We start from the raw sequence: 22,486 nt of genomic DNA, 5'->3' as shown, positions 1-22,486 counted from the left end.
TTTGGCTCTATACCAGAATATATATCAAACTTGACACCGTGGTTTAACAGTCAGCATGCTAATGTGCCAAAATTTTACATACTGAAGGTTATGTTGAAACATGAACGCATGGAAAAAAAAAAAAAAGACAGATGAGCTAAATAACAGTTACTCTTTCCACTTAAAAATGACAAAAAAACCAGTGACTTACGAGCCACTGTTAATTGTTTGTTACTATGTCCTCAATGGCTCATTCTTGCTCTATAAAATTAACTGGAGAATGGAAATCTGTAAGCATACTGAACTTTTGTTTATCTTATCTATTTCACCAGTGGTAACTGCTCACCTGTAGATTCTCCGTCATCCCAGAACAACTCCCCGGAAGCTGCATTGTTCTCATCCAGGGCAATTATAAGCCCTAATGGATTCCTGCGACTATAAGAAAGTCTTTGTTTTAAATATGTAACTGCTCACTGCAGAGTTTTAACAAATCCTGTTGATGTTAAGAATGTGACATTCTTCAGGGTTGCAAAACTTTGAGAATCATCTTAGATATTTCCTTTACTACCATTCATTTTCATGCAAATGTATTAAAATACACGGCAAATTGACAAAATGCTCTGCAAATAAACCTTGAATTAATCACTACATATTTGATGTAAACAGAAGCAGAAGTGAGTTGTGGCTTGCAGTTATTACGAAGTCTCAAAGTGAAAGAACAAATCTGATGGGCTACTACTGATTTGTAACCTGACAGTCCTAAGCCCATTCTTGAATTTACACTAACCAAGCCATGAAAGCATTTGGTTTGGAAGCATACCTTTTAACTGTTGTAGTAGCTGGTTGTTGAGTAGGGTAAATATAGCCTCCCCTCAAGTGGAGCCCCAGTTTGTCAGCTGGAAGGTACAACTTGGTCCATTGTTTTCTCTCTGAGATTCTTGCCCCCTTATTGACAGCCACATAAAAGAGAATGGGTTTATTGCATTTCTCACTGCTGTGAAATTTGGGATCTAAGAGAAAATTCTCAAATAATTCTTTTAGAGGAGGTTTAAGCTAGGAATCTATCTGTGTGCCAATGCCCCTCCCCCCCCCCAAAAAAAAACAAAACCATCAATTTATTAATATACTATAATTTTGTAAATAAACATATTTCAGCATTGTGATTTTTCTCAGTTAACATAGACAGCAAGTCCTGTTGGGATACAAAATTTGAGCAATGTCTTTTTATATCCATCAAATGGTCATCACAATATTAGGAAACTTACTTGCAGAAACAAGATTAGTGAAAGTAAAATGCGAATAAAATAAAATGTGAAGTGTTGTGATATTTTACTCTACTTCAAATATGATCTTTCCTAAAGTTTCAATTCAATCCATCTTCCCACCTCGTGCCCTTTATTTCACACCTCTATGTCCTTTTCTTGAGGCTTTAATTCATGTATTTATTTTACCACCTCCACCCCCTTGTTCACCATTTCTTTCTTGTAGGCTTTGCTTCAGGTCTCTGCCACTGAAGCACAACTGAAGATCTTTTTTTTCCAACACAAAGACCATTAGAGAAACACCCCCTGGGAGCCTATGCATTTACTTACCGTTTCGTACTCATACCATACTGCATCTGGAATGTATGCATCAATTACATCCACACCCTGAAAGAAGAACAAAGAAACAAATATGTGTTTGAAAGCAAGGCATTTCATAAACAACATTTACTTGTTCTGTGATAGATAAGCTAAAATAGCACGAGAGAAGTTGATTCTGGGTGACACTATGGGATGATACAAAGATGAATTAATCAGAATATCAGATCAGATGACTTTGTTTCTGTAGAGGTCTGGAAAATGGGAGTTGTAATTAATAGCACTAAGCATATTACTTTCCCTTTTGACAGTTCAGATTGTTCAGTTCTAAAAGGGAGGGGGAATATGACTTCAGAAGGAAATACACAGTAAAGGTACTATAACCTTCAAGCTGAGTAACAAAATAGTCACACGAATAAGAAAAACTGAAAGCTACTTTCTAACTAGATGAATAAAGGAGAGATATCAATAGTGTATTTGGTGATTTTATGCTGCAGTTTCCCACCCATAGAGAAAAGAGCTGAAACTGGTGACTTCAGGTTCCTCTGTTCCCCGGTAAGGCTTTTTGAGACAGACATGAAAACAGCCAAACCTACCTGATCAATTACAGCAGAAATAAGTAGCCCAGGACCCCACAGGAACTGTCTATCAACTCCCCATGTCTCCTCATCAGAGTAGAACCTGAAGAAAGGACAGAGTAGTAACTGGCTTTGAGGAGTTATACCATCTTCAGTAACCTTCGTATTTCCAAAAACTGGTGTCCTAGAATCATCACTGAAAGGTGTCATGCGAAAATTCTTTTTTATTATTATTATTATTAAATCTGAGGCCATCTCAAGGTCAGAAGATAAGGTCTGATTAACTTAGAATTTATTATGCACATATGAAAGTGTGTGTGCTTTCACGTGTGTACACATGTTTTCAAGGTAGTTGCTTTCAAGAGTTTTAAGGCAAGGAAATGGCTTTTTTAATATACACATCAAGGTATGGAGTAATCTGATTAGCTGGCAACACCATTTCATAGCAGCTCTTCAGAGTGACTGGCAATAATGCATTCATATATACAGAAATTGCAGATAGTTTCTGATTACTCTTCTGATTACATGAAAATGGTATTTCATGAATTCAGAATTCAGATGTTGTCTCTATGTATACTCTAATATTCATTTTCAGAAATTATATACCTATTTAGATAGATCTTAAGAATATTCAAACTGTCTGCATTATTTATTCCTAACAAAATTATTGCAAAGGCCATCTGGTACACTTACTCATGCAATACTGGGCGTACAACTGTGTCCCCTTGAGTATGAGCTTTATAAAAGAGTGTATACAGGTAGGGCAGCAAAGTGTAGCGAATGTTCAAGTAATGCTTGGAGGTCTGCACCAAAACGGAATCAGCTCCATACACAGCTGGATCCTGAGGCTGAAATAAATATTACAAGATTATTTTCATGGTGCAGGAAATACTCTGTCAATTGTGAAATTTGACTGCTGTCTCACAGCTGGGGGTGGGTGGAAAAGACACATCCCTAGGGCAGCTGATCTAAACTGACAAAAGGGATATTCCACATTGTATGGAGCCACACTCAGCAAGAAAAGATGATGAAGTGGAAGAAACAGTGGGATTCTAGTTATGAAAGCAACTGTGTTTTTCAAACAACTACCTAAAGCATTGAAGCTCTGCTTCTCAGGACGCGGCCAAACATCACTTGCTGATGTAGAGATGCTTAGAGTTCTCTCCTTGCTCCTATGAGGCCTTTTTGTTTGTTTGTTTTCAATTTTTTTTGTGTCTCTTTTCATTTCATGAAACTCCCTAACGTCAATCTGTGAGCCTTTTTTTTTTTTCCTATCATACTTCCTTCTCTTTTTTTTTGAGGAGGGGGAGTGAGCGAGCAGTCTTGTGGAGATTACCTATCAATGTTAAACCACTACACCCCTGAGAAGATGAACCTCTTGGATGTAAGTTTTCATAAAGAGATCTCAAGGTTCTTCCATTTTCAAACTGGTCAGCTAATTATTAGTGATAGTAATGTTTATTAGTGTTGCTATAAAAGGAAATATGGTAGCAGAAACCAAAACAGTTTGTAAGAGAAGGAACAACTTACTATGTAACCTTCAGCATTGTGATTCCGGGAAAATGGATAAAATGCTCCTACTTGCATCCATCGTCTGCAAAGTTCTTCTGTTGTGTCAAAAACGAAGCCACAGATATCTGCTCCAATCTTAAAATGAAATCAGATTGTGTTGGACAGACAGCATACTGCACCTCTAATCTCTACATAAAATCTAAGATTTAAGGGATGTGTCAGTTCATCTTTCATTTCTTGCCAGGGCGGATAAGACATTCAAGGTATTTCTACTTCTCTTCATTCAACTAGATGGTATACAAAAAAAAAACAAACAAACAAGAAACCAACTGCTTCCTAGGGCTGTCTATTATATTTTTTTCTTTCAAAGCTTTACCTTCCTTTTTGGTGCCAATAACTCAACACTAGGAAAACAGCTCAAACTCATACAAATATAAATATTTAAGTCATTTCACTTACAAATGGATTTTTCTATTCTGTGTGAAATTGAATAGGAAAACACCAATGTATTTCACATCCATTGCTAATGAATAAAGTAGTACTACAGCTTCAGCATAAATAAGATAATATCTGTTAACTACATGTGTCCCATCATAAACATATGGCAAAAAAAAAAAAAAAGAAATTTTCTAATAAAAAAATCAGTCACTGGGAATGCAAAAAAGAAAAAAAAAAAGTTAAAACCAGATCCCTGAAGGGAACTAACTTAGGATTGGAAAGGTAAGATGGCTATAAAGACATTAGGTAATGTCTATATTAACACTGAGGTAAAAGAGCAATGTTTGCCCACTTGTTCTGAATGGAGATAATAAACTAATATTCCATACATAAGGAAATCCAAAGAGACTGAATTCCAGCATTCCAGGTATTGACCATCTTAGCTGTTCCCACGTTGCTGCATTGTCTCCCAACCAGTGTCCTGTGTGCTTCCCTGATCCAATAAAAGTAGACCTTGAAAGAAGGAAGCTTCGTTTTCCTGGAAACACTGTTTCGATGGCTCTGAAAAGGAAACCAGACTGGAACTATGCAACAGAAAAAAAAAGGTCACTCAGACATCAATAGTTCTATATATACTGACTCATTTTCAACAACTGATTATCCCTGGGACCTGGGTCCTTTACAGTTAAATAGCTTTCTTTTCGAGACATTCAAGACATTTATTTTAAACAACCTTTCTATAAACCTCTGATTGACAATGTCTGACATAGAATTTAGTAGATTTTCCTTTTGCTACATTAGCTTAAATAAAATATAACATGGTCCAGAAAATAGGTTTGTTTAGAAGTGAAATCTCTTGGCTGCTCTGAAAGATGTAGACCATGTACTCTTCTGAAATCTTTCTGTAAAGATATTAGCATGAATTCCTTACTGTCTTGTTGCTATGGCCATGGAATATCCATAAAGACTGTGGACATCGTAGTGTTTGCCCCACTTCTGCACTGCATCCATACAGAGTGTCTTGGAAAACATGAGATTACCGACAATATCTTCAACAAAGAAACACAGACGTTAGTTTTAAAGTGCATTTTGATTCTGAATACTTACAATCTTTTTTTTTTTTTAGTATACACTCTTGACATTCAAGCCCTTTTCAGTGCTTAAATTAAGGTCGCTGTTAGTACAGGAATGAAATATTTCTCTTGGCTGCTAGTTTTATTCATCTCTGCTCTATTTGTGCTATTTTCTGTTCTTGAGCTTTGGATGCCTCATGACAATCAACACACAAATACCATAAGAACCCATTCATTACTGCTGACAGTGCCGTAAATGCAGCTTTGTTAAGGCAGTGGAATTTAGTAAACTGATGGATAGTGTGTGTCAGTTTGTTCAGTGCATAACATAAAATGGTTAACTCAAATACTCTATCCTTGCCTAGGTGTGATTAAGTGGTAATCACAGGCTCCATTCAGTTCCAGTACTCTCTGGTGCCTCTCTTAAAAAATCTTAGTACAAATGTACTCACTGAAGGCTTTATCACAAGACCAAGGATAATTCTGGAAGCAACAAAGATGGTGTAAGAAGAATCTCCTTTCTTTGCATTAGTTGTTTGATTCTCTGTAAAGCTGCAGACTAAGCCTGTAAGGTCTCCACTGAGTCATATTTCCTCAGTGGTGCTACTTAGTGGCCTGTTAATGCTGAGATAAACCCCCAAAGCTAACTCACTGCTTAACATTGTACCTTTCAGGCAACTAACAAGTAACCCTTTCCTAATTTTCCCTCTTTAATTTAGAACTGAATTGGAACTTTTTTTTTTTAATTTGAAACCTTCATCTATGTCTGAGGTCAGAGAAAATAACAATTTTACTTCCAAATTTGACACACTAAGTACGGGCTCTAAGTGGCTGGATTTCTTCTGCTAGCAACTGTTCACCCATTGCAATGAGGCACTGTATACCTACAGCCTAAATTTATTAATAATTTTTGGACAACATCACTGGCAAAGGTTTCTTAAAATCAGTACTTAATATTCAAATCTATGAGAACAAGAGGAAATTCACTTTTCATCCTTGTAGATAATTGTACAATAATTAATAAGCTTCCTGATATTTCATTCTATGAAGGAGGTGGACTTACTGGGAGTGAATGGAGGATAGTTTAAGTCATTCTGCTCACAACCTTTATTTGAACCTTGGACAAAGTTGGAGACTTCATTCATATCCTGAAAAGGCAAGATACAGGCAGTGAGATGTAGATTGTAATGAAGTTTCCTCGAGTCCATGTTATCCCAATCTAATGTTCTATTCTATTACCCTTTAAGGAGTTTTTACTTAGTGCTAGCGCCATACTTTTAGGTAAGAGTGATACCACTTGGGCACAGAAATGGTCCATTCCTATATTAATACATGCATCTATTTTGGACAGATTTCAGTTTGCAGGTGAGAGTTATCCTTTATCCCCTAAGAGACAAAAGCTGCAGGAGGTCCTTGTGTATTTATGCTGTATTTACCCATGTTTGGCTCCACACTTATCTCAAGAGAACATCCTGAGTAGGGAGCTCATGTCTGGGGAGAAATGCGGAGCCAGCGAGATGCACTGTGAGTTCTGCCTAGGCAGTCTGACTTTTCCAGATCCTAATCTGGGACAGTGATTGCAAATATGTTAACTTGAATATCCATGAGCTAGCTGAAGCATAGATTTACAGATGTTATACCCTATATTCAGACCCTGTTTAAGACACATTTTCTGTCTGCGTATATAGGTTTCCAAATACAGCCATTCTGAGTTCAGGGGTGTGAAAGCATTTGTCTTTATCGATGGTTCATTCACTGAAGTGCTTCAGACCACCACTTATCATGCAGTAAACAGCACACTGAGCATTTAAATGCCACAATAACTGATTCTAATTCAAATTTAAAATTGAAATTCATATTTGAATTGTAAATCCAACAGTAAAAGGCATACACATCCTGCACTGATTTCAAGTTACTAATAATAGTAAACATCCCTTTCAAATGCAATGTTAATTGAATTTAATAAACATCAATCCTTGTCTTTTTTTTTCCTGAATTACTTACAATCCAGATCCCATCGTACGGCACTATGTTATGAAACATTCTGCATTCTTCTATCCACCAACTGGTGCAGTCTGGGTTGGTGAAGTCTGGGAACACGGCTTCACCTGGCCATACCTATTAGCATTGAAAGGGAAATAATAGAATATACTGCTAATTGCATTGGAATAAGATGAAAATGTATAATATGAGTTCTATTGGTGGCTTTTTCCCCCTAAATAATAATTCAAGACTATTGGCCTCTTGACTACCAAGTTGCACTAGTGGCCCATGTTGACACTGCTGTCACCCAGCACCTCCAGATCCCAGTTTAACATTCACTGAATTTCATAATTTTATATAAAAAATGTTAAATCTTCTGATAAGTATGAATCACCAAAAGCAGTGGCGGCATATTAGAAAATCATTTTTCTTGCATTAGCTTTTAATGGGTGAGGAGGGATGAAAGTATTCTCTCTCATCTGCTACACAAAATATCTACATTTCCTTTTCCATAAAACTTACATTAATTTCACGCAGGATTTTAACAAAAATAGAAACATACAATGTAGAAAATTCAAAAAAATAAAATCAAAGATTGAAAACTATCACATGCTAAATGAGACCTTGTAATCTAAGTTCTTGCTGGCTAGTTCTAGAAGAAGTGACTTAGAAAATGAGAGTTTACAGTGAGTCCCCCTGAACAAACTGCAACAAGCCAACCACACTTAAAGTTCATAAAAATGTGTTTACCTCTCCAACTAATGCTGATACTCCATCTGCTTCATTAATCCAGACTTTACTATTCTCCCCCCTGACGTAGCTGCCATATTGACTACCATCAAGTAGAGGTTTTGTGCTGATAGCAGCATCCTAAATAAAAGTTAAAAAAAAAAAAAATAGAAACCAGGAAACACTGCATCAGTTTTTACAGACTATAGGAATGTTAAGCAGGAAGGTAATAATTATATTAAAAAATCCACAAGATAATTATGAAAAGTTGTAATAATAGTATTTACAAGGCAAAAAGAACTGCTTACCAGTATGATAGCATATTTTTGTCCATCGTCATGCATGTAAGTTGCAAAACCAGGAAGATCACTAAACAGCACTTTGTCATATGTAAAATCTTTCTTTTCCTCCATGTAATCAATATCAGTGAACTGAACATCCTGAAAGACAGAGATTTCTGCTTTAATGTGAGAAGTGGTATGTAAAGATTTTGAATATTGATTTTGTATATTTTTCTATTGCCGTTTCTTAGGACAATTTCTCTCTGTTTTTACTATCTGAATGAACTGTACTGAAATACCTTTTGTACCTAAAAAGAACATTTCACATCGGCAGAATTCAAATGAATGTGTGTACTGGCATTTTTTTTTATTAGACCCTGGACATTGTATGTTTCTTTGTAGCTACCCAGCTTCTAAGAACACCCATTTAAATACAGACATTCCTTCCTCAACTCTTTGCATAAAATCAGAGCACGTTCATACTTTTTAAGCTGTTCTTCTAAAGCAGTCTGAAGTCTATTTAAAAATTACGTGTAATTTATCATTGTTTATCAATTAAGAATTATCTACATTTCCATAATTGCCCACACGACTGTGAAAAAAATATTTCACTGGACTAGGTAACAATAAAATATAAATGGATATAGTTGGAAAGTATAACTGAAAAATTATTACAATAAATTGTTGGCAAGTAAAACCTGTCATAATTAAGCCTCCCCTGGTGTCCCATTTTGATAATGCCACTGCATTAAAAGGTGTAAAATCTTTTTACACCAGAAGGTAATAAATAATAATTTATTATAAATTCACTAATTTTAACTGATGTGAAACGAGTGAGGTTTGTAACGCCCACAGTCATGATCTCCGGGTAGTTTCTCCCACAGGACTCTGCCTTGATGGGGTTGTTGCCCTCCTCAAACCCTGAACTTACATAAGGGAGTCCAATCAGACGGTTCCTCTCCACAACAGCCTTCACCTCATCCAGAGACCCGTAATTCCAGCGGCTGAGCTGGAAGCCCAGACTCCAGTAGGAAGGCAACATTGGGAGTCCTACAAGCTGCATGTTGAGAGCAGAAATCATTAATGGTACTAACAGTGGATGCTGTGTATGTTACCTCAGCCCCCGTTCCTTCCTTCGAGGTAGCACTGAGAGCTGATCAAACGAGTGAAAATAATAAATAAATAGATAGAAAATAAATGAAGCACAAAATCTGTGATAGCTTACAAATGGAAGATCATGACACATCATTAAGAATCTTACTGTAATGTTACCGTATGATCGTATGATATTTATGGGCATATATTTAGGCATATATATATTATGTAATATAACATTGCCATATGAATAAGAAGTTGCCCGTATATCAAGAACAAGGAAGCAAAAGTAATTCTACTTAAATCATCGTCAGCTCATGTGGAACTCAGTCAGGGTGTACAGACTGTTGCATCCTCTCTGCACGTGTATGTCCTGTCAAACCAGTGCTCTAGGTGTTGCTGCCTGTAATAGGCCAGCTAAAAACATCTATACCTCCACATAATCCCAGCTAACTATTACGTTGGTGACCTACTAACAATTGTTCTTCGATAAACATGTATTAACGCATAGATAATGTAGCAAAGGTATAGTGCCACATAAAGGAGAAAAAGAAATAAAAAGATGAAAAAAGTTGCTCTTAAGGATCTGTTCAGTGTGTAGTCTCTTAAAATAAAGGTACCTGCAAATACTCTTGGACTACTTGCTCTGGAGTGTTGCCCAAGAGGATATAGAAATCAAGGATGCCGCCAATGGTTCTGTAGGTCACTGCTGGAGCAGGCTGCACTGCGAACTCTGAAAGACAAAGCATGCACAAAATCAATTCTGAATACCAGCTAAATCTAAACTGACTTTGTCTTATGGATATTGAAAAGTGGAAAATTTAAGAAAAAAGAAACACAAACCAGAAATTTCTAAGGAACACACAACCATTATTTGAATTAGCAATCAAGAAGAAATGTATTGACATGATTCTTTTAAATACCCATATCTGCATTTCTTTATATCCAACAAAGAGAAGAGAATCAGAACAAATCCAGCGACATAACCTGTCCTCTTCAAATTTTCAGTGCAACCTTCCAGACTCAAAACAAATGAATAGGATACATATAGGTAGGCTTATATCTAGAGACTGAAGGGCATTTACTTTCAAGTGATGCTCACTCCAAATTTACACTCTGACTGCTCTCCTACACATCTGCACAGGGCCACACAAAGCTTCCAATAGGTTTCTGACACAACCTGCATGTTGATTCTGAGCCACTCACTGCTTACACTGCATATACTGAATGCTTCTAAATGCTTAGAATGACTCCCGTCAGATAATTAGAGGTAATGTTAAGACTTCATATGCAACAGTATTTTAAAGTGGACATTTATATTTCCTCAGTTTTGATCTCAATCCCACAGATCATTTATAAAGCTATTATGGGAACTCCAGATAAAGCTTTCTTACCCATGGCATTGCTATTCATCAGGAAAACACCGAAAGAGGCTCCACTGCTGTCTTCCAAACACATGAAGAAAGTCTGAACTCCATATAAGTTTTCAATTTTCTTCAAGGGGGGAAAAAATAAAAGAGCTTCTAAAATCTGTTAGCAGTAAGTGTTTGGGGGATATTTCAATCATACAGAAGCCACTTTCCTAAACTGAAGGAACACTGACAAATGGAGGCTCATTAAATAGTTATAAATAAAGTACATTAAGAACAACAATAATTAAAAAAAAAAAACACTTTAACAGACATTCCTTCTCTCATGCTCTGTACTGTTTAATTTCTCCACAATGTCCATAATCATAGAATGGCTTCTGCATTGAACGTGTTGGGTTTGCTTTTTTCGTTCATAGCATTAGCTCAGCTGAGTGCTGACAAGATTTAGCAAATATTTCCCTAGTCAAAGTAAAGGATATTAATGAACACAGCAATAAGATTTGATTGTTTACATCCCCAAGGTAGCAAAAAAAAAAAAAAAAAAAAAAAAAAAAAAGACCATCTGCAGGAATTTCAAGTTGGAGGAAGCAAAAAACAAACAAACAAAAAAAATGACAACTGTTGTTTGAATCATCACTTCACTTGATTTTAATCCACGTATACTCATAAATTATAATGCTGCCAGCAAATCACTGCAGGGAGAAACTGACAAACTAACACCATGTGCCTGTGTGCTCCAGTGTTAAGAACTTGGAAAAAAGCCTACAGAAGCCTCAGTGCAAATATAAAATTACTTATCTGTAATTGTCAAAAAAAGATGGGTGCCCTGGAAGTCATCTTGGAAAAAGAGCATGGACACAAATAACCGCTGACTCGTTTTATCTGTTAATTAAACAGCTGTTAAAGAGAACTTTGTCATCATCTGCCAAACTACAAGGCCATTAGCTGAGCATGTGTATGTCATATATGCTGGTCATTAGGACATTTATTGTTTAGCAGCCAAGGCTGAAGACTCATATGCTAATGTTTAGCAACTTATTTTGAACTTCAAACCAACAGAAAAATCACAATGTTTCTAAAAGCTATCCTTCAGAAAACTTTCATCAGTACCACCTAGCTTTTAGTAATATCAGGGTGCATAACGAATTTTGTTGGAAAAGCTCAGTGGATCATAAAATCACAGAATGGTTTGGCTTGGAAGTGACCTCGAGGTTCACCAAGTTCCAAACCCTCTGCCACAGGCAGGGCCACCAACCTCCAGATCTGGTAGTAGACTGAGTTGCCAAGGGGCCCATCCAACCTGGTCTTGAACACCTCCAGGGATGGGGCACGCACAACATCTCTGAGCAGCCTGCTCCAGCACCTCACCGCTCTCTCTGTGAAGAACTTCCCCCCGATATCCAATCTAAACCTTCCTTTCCTGTGCTTTAAACTATTTCCCTTCATGCTATAATTATCTACCCAAGCAGTATCCCAAGAAGTAGGTGTTGTTAATGTACTACTACATAATAGGTTTGGATTCCAGAATTTATCTGCAGAGAACACAAAAAAATAGGTCCTTACCTCAGAGGGACCAATATCCCTGCTGAATATGGGCCAGGTTTTCCAGTTGAGATCATGTCGGAACTGCTTGTGCACATGCTCTCCCACACCATAAATGTTGCTGCTAGGTAGTTTGATTGACATCTGTAAAAACTGGTCAGCATACTGCAGTGGTCCTATGGTAGTATCAAAACTGAAAGGAAAATAAGAAGGAAATTAAAAAGGATTATATCAGGAATCGTTGCAGTGATTGTTTCTACTCCTTTTAGCTAAGCTGGTTAGCAGGATCAGTTCTCCACCTGAAGGAGGGGGATGCTGAAAGGGGATAGTGTGTAGCTGCAGTAGAGAGGCCCTTGCATGGATTAGGAGACAAGTAATACCTCTCAATGCTATAGAAACTTCAAATATAGGTGGCCTCTGTTTTCAGGCATACATTCACAATTGCCTCTTCCTGCACAGCTTCCCACCTAAGCATCTGTGAATCCACACAGTAAAAGTCCGCTTCATTAATAAAGTTTCTTCTGTTAATTAATTTTGTACATTTCACCAGTCTCTTTCATTATAAACTGTGCATCTCCCAAGCAAGGATTAGGGGAGATTTAGAGGCTGAATCTAAAGCTAAATTCATTCCTTATTTATTCAGGGGGGACTCAGGCAACTGGGATGAAGTCTGAGTAGTGCTGAGACAGAGAGAGTGAGGAGTAGGGCAATTTCCACTGCCAGACAGTGGTCCTTTAATCAGTCAAAAGACTTAAGTTCATTAATATTGATCTTAGTCATATTCATTTTCCTCTTTTACTGCTATGAGACTTTCAACATTTCCACCTAGCAAATGCATGAAAATTGGCCCCACCCAGAAGTAGCTTTACCTTCCATCAGTCATTGTTTTTTAAATGAAACAATCACAATGAGAAAGTAATTATGAGTTAAACCAGATTTAAATCACAAAGCAATTGGAATGAAGCTGATCCCGAGATCTGAAGGTTATTTTCAGCTTTATTAAAACAAGAGCTTACATGGATCAGCAGAAACAGTCTTTCACCAAAAGCAGAGAAAATTGCTTACTTTGAAATAGAAAACTACTCCAATAAGTTTTAACATTGTACACAGTTTCAAAGTAATTTTCTTTGATCTACTCACTTCATATAGTTTGTAATTAAAACTTTTAAAGATTGCATTTTTGTGGGAAATTGTGGTATTTAACAGTCATTATATCCATATGAAAGGGAGTGATACAACTCTCTCAGTCTTCCATAGCATGGCTTCAGCATGGATCTATTGAACTAGATGCTTATTCTCACCTTAATATACCTGTTTAATCAGTCATGGACTACTGAATAATAAGTCCATCTCTTGTGTTCTCCATAATTGCAAATCAATCATTACGGAGGATTTCAAATAAGAAAACAATGCTAACAACAGCATGAAAATAATAGCTATTTAATTAAACTTGAAGCATTGATAATACAACTGTCCTAGAACTCTGACTGGTAATCATCCTGATACTTCCTCCCTGTTAATAGCTCTCAAAGACATCCAGCTAGTTCAGACCTACGTTTGTTTGTTTATTTTCAGTAAATGGGATTAAAGCATTCAATATACAGTACTTCAAATATTTTACAGCACTACATGACCAGCTTATCACTGCCTTGCAACAACTACTCTTCTATCATAGGTATAAAGAGCAGTCTGATTTTGGTGATTCAGAGCTAAGGTGTGATTGTTACAGCTAAGATAAAAGATGGAATTAAGAGTATTTGTGATTTGAAGCACTGAGAAGGTCTTCAGATAACAAATACTCCTTGAACAAAGTGGCTATAAAGATTTCACTAGTATTGGAGGAAAGAAAAGGGACAGCCAAACCTAAAGTCTCTACAACATCTCTTCATACTGCAGTATTTCAAAAGGCCTCACAAGGGTCCTTCCGGAATGTCCATCATACAAAAGACCAGAGACAGATGCCATATCCAAGAGTGTATTCTACCTTATTCACATGGCAACTGATTTTCTGTGTGGCAACACGGGCCTTCAGAAAAACCAGCAACATCAGTGCTAATCAGAAAAAAAACAAAAAACCACCACTATTACTTACAGCACTTTCCCGTTGCTCACTCTGGTCACCACGATACCAAAGGGATTTGACCTCACTTCCACTCTGTAGTTTAAATTGGAGGCTGCAGGTCCACTGAAAGAGCCCACATGCTCGTGGGGGACTTCAAATCTTTGATTTGCAGGATCAGTAATCTGCACATATTTAAATGCATTAGTCCTTCAAAAACATGGAAACACTTTCCAGCATTAACAAATTTATCTAATTTAGCACCATCTTGTCCCTGTCACAGACTCCTCCTTCTATGTTCATTACCATTCTCTTTCCATTTTCACTCATTTTTGACTATTTCCCTACTTATATTTGACCTTGTTTTTCCCTGGTTTCCAGAGAAACCCACCACAGGAGGCAAGCCTCCAACAGAAAAAGCCCTTCTCAACCCCAGAAACCACCGATACCCCACAGTCACTACACAGACTACTGAACTTCCCATAAAGCTTCAGAAGAGCTAAATATGCCTGATGAATTGATTAAGAAATATGGCCAGGCCATAAATAAATCTGAAATAAAAAAAAGATTTGGCCCCAGAATCTTTTCCTACAATGAAGAAAAGAAGTAGATACCATAAAAACTGAGTTTTTAAAGGTCTTAATAATTTCTTCATGAGGAAAACCCACTGTGCTAAACCATCATTAACCATACGCATTGCAACACCAGAGAGGACAAAGAAAGGAAGAGCTGATCATTTTGATGATGGTGCAGCTGAAGGATTAATGGAGCCCTCCTAAACTCACTGCATGGAAATGGCCAGTCTAAAACCACATACAGATCATAAACCTTATAAAAACAGATGAGAAAATTAACCTTGAACCGGAAGCGATTTGGTGTCTGATACTCTCCTGTGAGGAGAACGGTGTTTATATCTTTTCCGAAGAGAGAAGGTGATGACAGCCTCGTTAACGTGGCCTCAAATCCTAAAGAAAACAAATTGGAATGTTATTGTTTCAAATCAGACATCTAGCTGTGCATTAAAACCAGGTTCCTCAGCAAGCAGCTTACCTGTTTGAGTTGATCTTGTTGACCCATCCACTTTATACCCATGGCTGTTTGAGAAAAAACACCAGGGTACACTAGTATCACTCTGGGGACTCCAGCAGCAGCCACGCAAGTCACATGTGCTCTAATTAAAGGACAGAAGGGACACAAATCCATTGATTTTACACAATAAACATTCTATGCTATAACAATTAAAATGCACTTGAAGTGGGTTTTTTTTACCCCAAACACCAGAAAACATAGTAAAACTTGCAATCAAATGCTTTCTTTGAAAATCTATTTAATCAATTCAAATATAAACAACAAGGTTTTTGTTTTTCGTGATTCAGAGTAGAAGCATAGATAATAAATTCTTCCTAGAACCTGAAGATTGACAGGAAGAATGAACCCTTAAAAAATTAAGGAAACATTTGAGCTGTGGTAGATGCACTAGAGACTAACCAACGCTCACACTCTGGAGACTGGATAACATTTATGGTTGGCTTAACATCTAGTGAACATCTGGCTGGAAAACACATATGCATCATTTATCATTATGTGTGGGAACTACATTTCAATGTCATTTCCCAATATCAGAAACGTTAAGGTTGCTCCTGTAGAACCTTAGATTCAGATTTTTTTCTAAAAAACAAATGAACAACAACAACAAATAACCCAAGCCACTAAACCCACTGTTCAAAGCATATATCTCAGTCTAGAGGCATCAACCTTTAATCTACCTCTCAGTATTTCCAATAAACTGGAATATGTTTGCCTTACTGTTAGAAATTAACTTCTTCACAGATTGTCTGCACTGTTTCAACGTATGAAGATAACACTTGCATAACTCATCACTGTAAATGTCCACGCATTTTCCTATGTTAAAAACCAAACTAATTACTTGGGAACAAAGGGCAGTAGTGATACAAGAAGCACCACCAAGGGCACAAGGCTATGATCTCAGTGATCCTGGGCATCCAAATTCAACACGCAGATCTTCAGGACCTCTCCGTCCACCTGTATGCTAGCAGAAGCTGTTCGTGCTCAAATATTTTCATTGTTTGTGCCACAATTACTTAAAACAGTCTGCAGGTATAGATGAAGATAAGCCAAAATCCATTGCTACTGGTGCAGGTTATAGAGCCCAATCTATAAAGTTCAGGTGATATACCTGTCTCATTCTCTGAACAGAGAAAGCTCTAGCCCACAAATAGCACAAACGCCAAAGGAGGGCACAGAGGAAATTCACAGAGCTAGTAGCTCAAGATATTTTCATGCATTTATTTTGTGGCGACTGGGCCAAGCACAGCAAGTAAACTATAAAGTTGCAACCTCAATCTTCTTAGCCCTTCCTAGACCAGTGACTATTCCAATAGCTTGAAAACCAGCTCATCCTAATGCCTGACAGCTCAAGCATCTCTTTTCCCAACTTCATAAAGATGCTTTTCTTTTTCCCAGCTACTTGTGTACCTGTAAATACATGTATACTTGTTGAATATTTTCACCAATTACTTTACAGTGCAGTGATTCTCTGCAGGATAGATTTTAGTGTAGTGGATTCATCAACTCTGGTTCTGTATTTTTGTGGCACATTGAAGTTGCTGCATGAGGAAGTAAGTGCACAAGTGTAAGATCAGTTATGCTTGACACAGAGAAAAGAGCAGAGTTCATTCAAAGGTATTGTCAAGGCTGTTACAGAAGCTATCATTTAGTGTAAACAAAGATAGGAGGAGGTCAGAGCCTCTGAACTATTAAAGTAATGCAACAGATACCAAAGCACAGCAAAGTCAAAGAAAATGTCAAAGCTTCATTATAAATAATACTGGAAATGAGGAAGCAGCGTATGGTGGGATACAAAATGAGAACATAGCATCAAGGATTGAAATAATTGCTTGGCTATGTGTCAAACTTCAACACTTAACCTTCTTAGTATCGAAACAAACTTCTGCTAAAATATATTTGAAAACAGTAAAAACAAACCAAACAAAGTCTCCCCTCAAGCTTTCAGAGGTCCAGTACTGGACAGTACTAGTTCTGTTCATGTTAGCTTAATTTTTACTAGTGCATCCTTCTTGTCCTATAAAACCAAACTTTCCACAGCAGTGACTAGATAACAAAAGCCTGCTCTCTCTCAGGATTTTTATCTCTAGCAATCCTGTGATTGGTTAATAAATACTTCTTTGCTTTCCACTCTCCTAATCCTCTGCATTCCCAGACTTCACCTAGAATACTTAAGAAAGAAATCAAGAGAGATGCTAAGCTGCTACCTGAGCTCAGGCAAAGCATAACACTCCCAGATGCTTTTTATTCTAAAAACCATTAATGGAAACCACTACAGAGTTCTTCCCTAATCAAATACACATACCTTTAGATCTCTGCTGGCTGTAATATCAGAATAAACCTAAAGAAGGACAACAAAAGTGCTTGCAGGAGAAAAAGTGTAAGGGGATGAACAGAAACACTGGAACAGGACTCTTGGTTTTGTCATGCATGTTCCTAGCAGCTTTCTTCAGAGTAAAGATTAAAGGTGATATTTATGTTTGCTATGTTTATTAAAGGTGGTGTCTAATCTTCTGAAATCCACTGCCCATCAAGGAAATAGCAGATTTAACAATCATGTGTTTTACTTCTAATTCCAGACCAAGTACCACAGTGTTCAAATCTGCATCTTGCCCTCTCCCTTTATTTATTTCTTTTCTTTTTGTTGGTGATTTTATTTTTATTGTTTTTTATTATATCTGATCACTGAGGATAAAATGGAAAGCAGATTTGCAATAAAGTTTGCAGTTGCAACCAGAGCAAGTCTATATTCTTCACTTGTGATAAGCACAGTGCTTAGTATGGGGTGGTTGCTCTGAAGGTAGTAATTAAAGATTAAAGTGATCTGCATGACACCTATCGTGGTGGGCTTGCTCCTGAAGCAAGGAACCAAAGAGAAGAGAAACATGCTGTGAGCTGAGCCCTTACTACTCTGTTAACCTGCAAGACTATATTGAACTATATATCATAATATAACTCATGGTATGACAGTATCATTAACAACTGTCGCTTCTGCAATTAGATTGGGAATTCACAGAGAAACTGAGACAGTTGGTTAATCATTTTTATATCTCTGTAAATGGCATTATCGTCACACATCATAATATACTCACTATCTTTTCTCACAGGCTGCACCCCACAAAGAAAAAAGAGGCCAGGCACCCATCGTCTTCCATCAGAAAATGGAAATATCCATTATTAAAATGAATAATAATGATGATTAGAAAAATAACAAAAATAACCTTTCTATAGCAACCACCATAAGAATGTTCTGCGCTTGCTCAGATGAGAGACAACAAAGAAGTAGGTGAGATTCAGATCTGTTCTGAAAGGAAATTGACAGAGTTCTTTGCATTATAAAGATCTCATGCACTTGAGTTAAGTGAATCTCAGTGTGCTATTTCTAAAATATGCTTGACTGTAAATACTAGCAGTTGGCCATCAGACAAAAAAAAAATGTTAAAAACAGTACGTACTTCTACCCGCTTCTTGTTTGCCTGATTTTGTTTCCTCTTATCACTGAGCTGAATTGCTGGGGAGTATATTGGCAAAGGTCTTCAATCCTTGACAATAAACTGCCACAGTGACTAAAAGAAAATCAGCCCTTCTGGGCTAAAATTGGTTGTACAGGAGTTACGTTTATATGCAAAGTATTCAGGCGTTCACAGACAAAACAAAACAAATTATGAAAACCATCAATACATTAGGGAAAAGGTAAATTTTCATAATTAAATATAGGATTTTATGAGGAAAAGCCTATTTTCTAATTGTTTTTACTCTGATGTTTTCAGACCTTTGTTGCTGTTTGATCTGGGATGCAGTCAATTCTCTCCTCTGCTACTGTGTTCTGACATTGTGGTGTAAATTCTGTTAGAGAAATAAATTAATGGGTTATTTCCAAAATATATTAATATCTGGACTACCATTAACTGGTTCTGCTGAGTCTTTCTCACCACCTTGAACCTCTAACCATTAATACAGATTCAAATGAGTTTAAACTATTTCTACCCTAGCTTTGAAAAGCTGCACAGAACTATTCCAGGTAAAGGTAGGAGAGTTACACTTCTGAGCTTTTGCACAAATAGGTGACATAAATTATTTTAATTGTGAAGATATATAGTAATTCAGTTTTCAACAAGTCTGGTAACCCAGTATGTGCTGCTTCTTTAAAAATTTATGCTGAATTAAAATCAGAAGGGCTTCCTTTTGTCTGAACAGTGCTGTGTAACTGCTCTTATGAGCGCTCCTTCCCATGAAATACTGCTCATCCAAAGGAGCTTGAGGTAGAGGGTCATTTAAACATGCCCTAAGGTTTATTTAAGAATATAAATATAACACTGAAAGTAACAGGAAATACCCAGATTAAAACAAACAAACAAAAAACAGAAATGATCATTTTTTTTTCCCCGCTTGAACACCCACATTCTTTGAAAAATCTGATCTCAACAATGGTTTAAATGATGCCAACAGGCAGTTTCTGGAGTGCTATGGGTCTCGTGAGCATCTCAGCAAGCAGAGCTGAGCAGTTCTCATTGACAGTTCTGCTTCTGGTCCTGGAAGTGGGAAGTGCTTACCTGTAGTTCTGACTGCAGGTACTCCTGCTGCTAAAAGTGCAATGAGGACAATGGCGACCACCACCACCAGGCAGAAGAGAGCAATCAGAGTGATTTCCAGGCCACTGAACTTCCTCTTGCCCATCTAAGCCAAGAGGAACACCATTGGCATGAGAAAAACAAAATAGTTTTGAAAACCCTACGTTACAGTATTCACATTCGATTCTTGTATTTTCATACATTACTTAGGTTTTAAATCATATCCCCTAGTCCTGGGATTAAAAATAAATCTCCTATTCCAGATATTTCACACAGATTACTCCATTATTACACTCTTGGCCAACTACCAAGGAATGCGATTTGTTCCCACTAAACCACTTTTAAATACACAAATAAGAATTTTCTCCTGAGTATATTTAGGAAGTTTCTTTTATTTTACTACAGCACCAGAAAGAACAACATGGGACTATTAACATTGAACTGCACGCCAACAGTAAAACTAATTAAAACTGATATCCATCATGCAGATCGATATACATTGGCAGCAGCAACTGCATTTCACATTTGGTTAAGAATATTTAACCTTATAAAACAGCATTAAATGCAGAGAAACAGCTTCTTTTTAGTCAAAGAAAATGCAGTAATGTGTACACATTGCACTAGCATATGAAAACACTCTCAGGCGCTTTAGTGAGAACCCAAAAGAAAAGTACTTTAGAAATACTTTTGGGGTGGATTTTTGGTTTTATTTTTTTGTTGTTGTTTATTTGTTGGTTTGATTTTGTGAAATAACACTGCAAATCTATTTAACTTAATTGCTGACCACTTTATACAAGTTTAGTTTATTACCCTCAACATCATTCTTATTCCTAGAAATTGCACTGCCACCAGAATGAATACTGAATAAAAGCAATAACAAAATACCAACAATCCCCAGTGCAATAAAGCTGATATATATATATACTTAGATAAATGTACCCTTCTGTATGGAGGGCTACACATTGTTCAGAGGGCTGGAGCACTTCTATGTGCTCCAGATAAGAGCTGGGTTTGTTCAGCCTGAGGAAGAGAAGGCTCTGGGGACAACTTAGTGTGGTCTTCCAGTACTTAAAACAGGGCCTACAGGCAAGCTTTTCACAAAGGCATTTAGTGACAGGGCAAGGGGTAATGGCTTTAAGTTCAAAGTGGATAGATTTATTTAGATATTAAGAAAAAAATATTTATTATTAGGGCAGTGAGGCCCTGACACTGGTGCCCAGAGAGCTGTTGTTGTTCCATCCCTGGAGATGCTCAGGACCAGGCTGGTTGGGGCCCTGGGCAGCCTGAGCTGCTGGGAGGTGTCCTTATCCATGGCAGAGGTTGGAGAACTGAATGAGTTTTAAGACCCCTTCCAACCCAAACCCATCTACGATTGTACAGTGATTATTTAAAAAGTTTGGACAAATAACATAGTGCTATTCACACTTTCTCTGTTAATATCAAAATCACTATTTATTTTTATGATTATAGTTACTTCCTAAGGGAAGTAACACATTTAAAACCTGCCATTACATTGCATATTTAAAAGCTTATATTTAAGGCCTGTTTCTACAATGAGGAAATTATACTCCAGCAGTTCCTCCTCTGAGTCTCCTGTAGCATTGTCAGAACACTCCACAGATAGGAGCCCTAACGAGTAACATTTACTTTTCTGAAAATGAGAATATTAAATATTAAAAATAAAGAAGAATATTAAAATTCTTCTTGCCAAACTGTCCTTGCCACCCTGCAAACTTCCGTAGCATTGTATTTCAGCTTTTTCATATTCAAGGTCTCCACAACCTGAGACTTCAGAAACAAGGATTTATAATTTATAATTCATAAATGCAACTTCTGCTGTGCAACTTGCACTCTGCAGCAAGGAAAAGATCTGCAGCAACATAGATGGAGTAAACGTGATAACGTACCTTAAAAACCCTCTGCTCTCTTCATCTGCTGATCCTGGTTGTAAAGCTCAGTCTCAAAACCAATGTTTTATTCTCTGCTGTTATCAGTTCATTGCATTGTTTGCCAACCAATCTACCAATGGTAGGCACATACATAATTACAGGCAGGTTGCAGAAACTTTCTCAGCTAAAATTAGTTACTGTGTTTATTGTAGCCAAGGAATAGCTGGTTAATTAATAATATTTTCATTCTGTATCACTCAGCAGGTTCTGTAAATGAAAGAAAAGCAGCAATAAAATGCCAATAAGTTTGTCCATATTGCATGATTTAATGGTTTTACTGTTCTTTTTTCCATATCATTGTTACTAGATGCTTCATGCAACCTTCACATTCCTTGTCTATCATTTCTGCTTTAATCACTGTATGAAGTCATTAAAGGTTCTCAAATGAGGAAGATGAACTACTAAAATATTGTTAATAGATAATCAAATTTATGATCATTTAACTTTTTCAGTAAGGAACGATGAATTATTAATGCTAATATTAATATAAACAGATTTGATGTGATTGTAGCAGTAAATGTCAAAAGTACAATAGAAAGAGGAAAAAATAGCACAGAAGAGTTTACAGGGAAGAATTTTCATAGTATGCAGCCTTAATATATAACATATACCTTGTCTTTTTCTTACAGCAGGTATAATAATGACATTAAATCTCTACTTT

General features: G+C 36.9%; 1 protein-coding gene across 1 annotated transcript in view; it reads right to left on the bottom strand.

The window, feature by feature from the left end:
* The window catches only part of SI (sucrase-isomaltase), a 44,181-nt gene extending 22,348 nt beyond the window's left edge, over nucleotides 1–21,833 (bottom strand). Inside the window, exons 1-22 of the mRNA XM_065747818.1 lie at nucleotides 21,784–21,833; nucleotides 19,859–19,982; nucleotides 19,078–19,151; nucleotides 15,270–15,390; nucleotides 15,075–15,184; nucleotides 14,253–14,404; nucleotides 12,182–12,353; nucleotides 10,643–10,742; nucleotides 9,869–9,981; nucleotides 9,085–9,210; nucleotides 8,181–8,312; nucleotides 7,894–8,013; nucleotides 7,165–7,278; nucleotides 6,224–6,308; nucleotides 5,019–5,136; nucleotides 4,477–4,648; nucleotides 3,668–3,784; nucleotides 2,831–2,985; nucleotides 2,156–2,240; nucleotides 1,572–1,628; nucleotides 800–924; nucleotides 326–414 (exon numbers count right to left, since the gene is read on the bottom strand). Coding sequence (XP_065603890.1) covers nucleotides 326–414; nucleotides 800–924; nucleotides 1,572–1,628; nucleotides 2,156–2,240; nucleotides 2,831–2,985; nucleotides 3,668–3,784; nucleotides 4,477–4,648; nucleotides 5,019–5,136; nucleotides 6,224–6,308; nucleotides 7,165–7,278; nucleotides 7,894–8,013; nucleotides 8,181–8,312; nucleotides 9,085–9,210; nucleotides 9,869–9,981; nucleotides 10,643–10,742; nucleotides 12,182–12,353; nucleotides 14,253–14,404; nucleotides 15,075–15,184; nucleotides 15,270–15,390; nucleotides 19,078–19,151; nucleotides 19,859–19,982 — 2,461 coding nt within the window. The 5' untranslated portion in view covers nucleotides 21,784–21,833. The remainder of the gene's footprint in view (nucleotides 1–325; nucleotides 415–799; nucleotides 925–1,571; nucleotides 1,629–2,155; nucleotides 2,241–2,830; nucleotides 2,986–3,667; nucleotides 3,785–4,476; nucleotides 4,649–5,018; nucleotides 5,137–6,223; nucleotides 6,309–7,164; nucleotides 7,279–7,893; nucleotides 8,014–8,180; nucleotides 8,313–9,084; nucleotides 9,211–9,868; nucleotides 9,982–10,642; nucleotides 10,743–12,181; nucleotides 12,354–14,252; nucleotides 14,405–15,074; nucleotides 15,185–15,269; nucleotides 15,391–19,077; nucleotides 19,152–19,858; nucleotides 19,983–21,783) is intronic.
* Between the last annotated feature and the right edge of the window lie 653 nt (nucleotides 21,834–22,486).

The sequence above is a fragment of the Cyrtonyx montezumae genome, unplaced genomic scaffold (genome assembly GCF_038088225.1).
Source record: "Cyrtonyx montezumae isolate F1298 unplaced genomic scaffold, pur_monq_1.0 scaffold_5, whole genome shotgun sequence".
Taxonomy (NCBI): Eukaryota; Metazoa; Chordata; class Aves; order Galliformes; family Odontophoridae; genus Cyrtonyx; species Cyrtonyx montezumae.
Note: the sequence above shows the minus strand (reverse complement) of the source record. Positions and strands in the feature narration are given on the sequence as shown.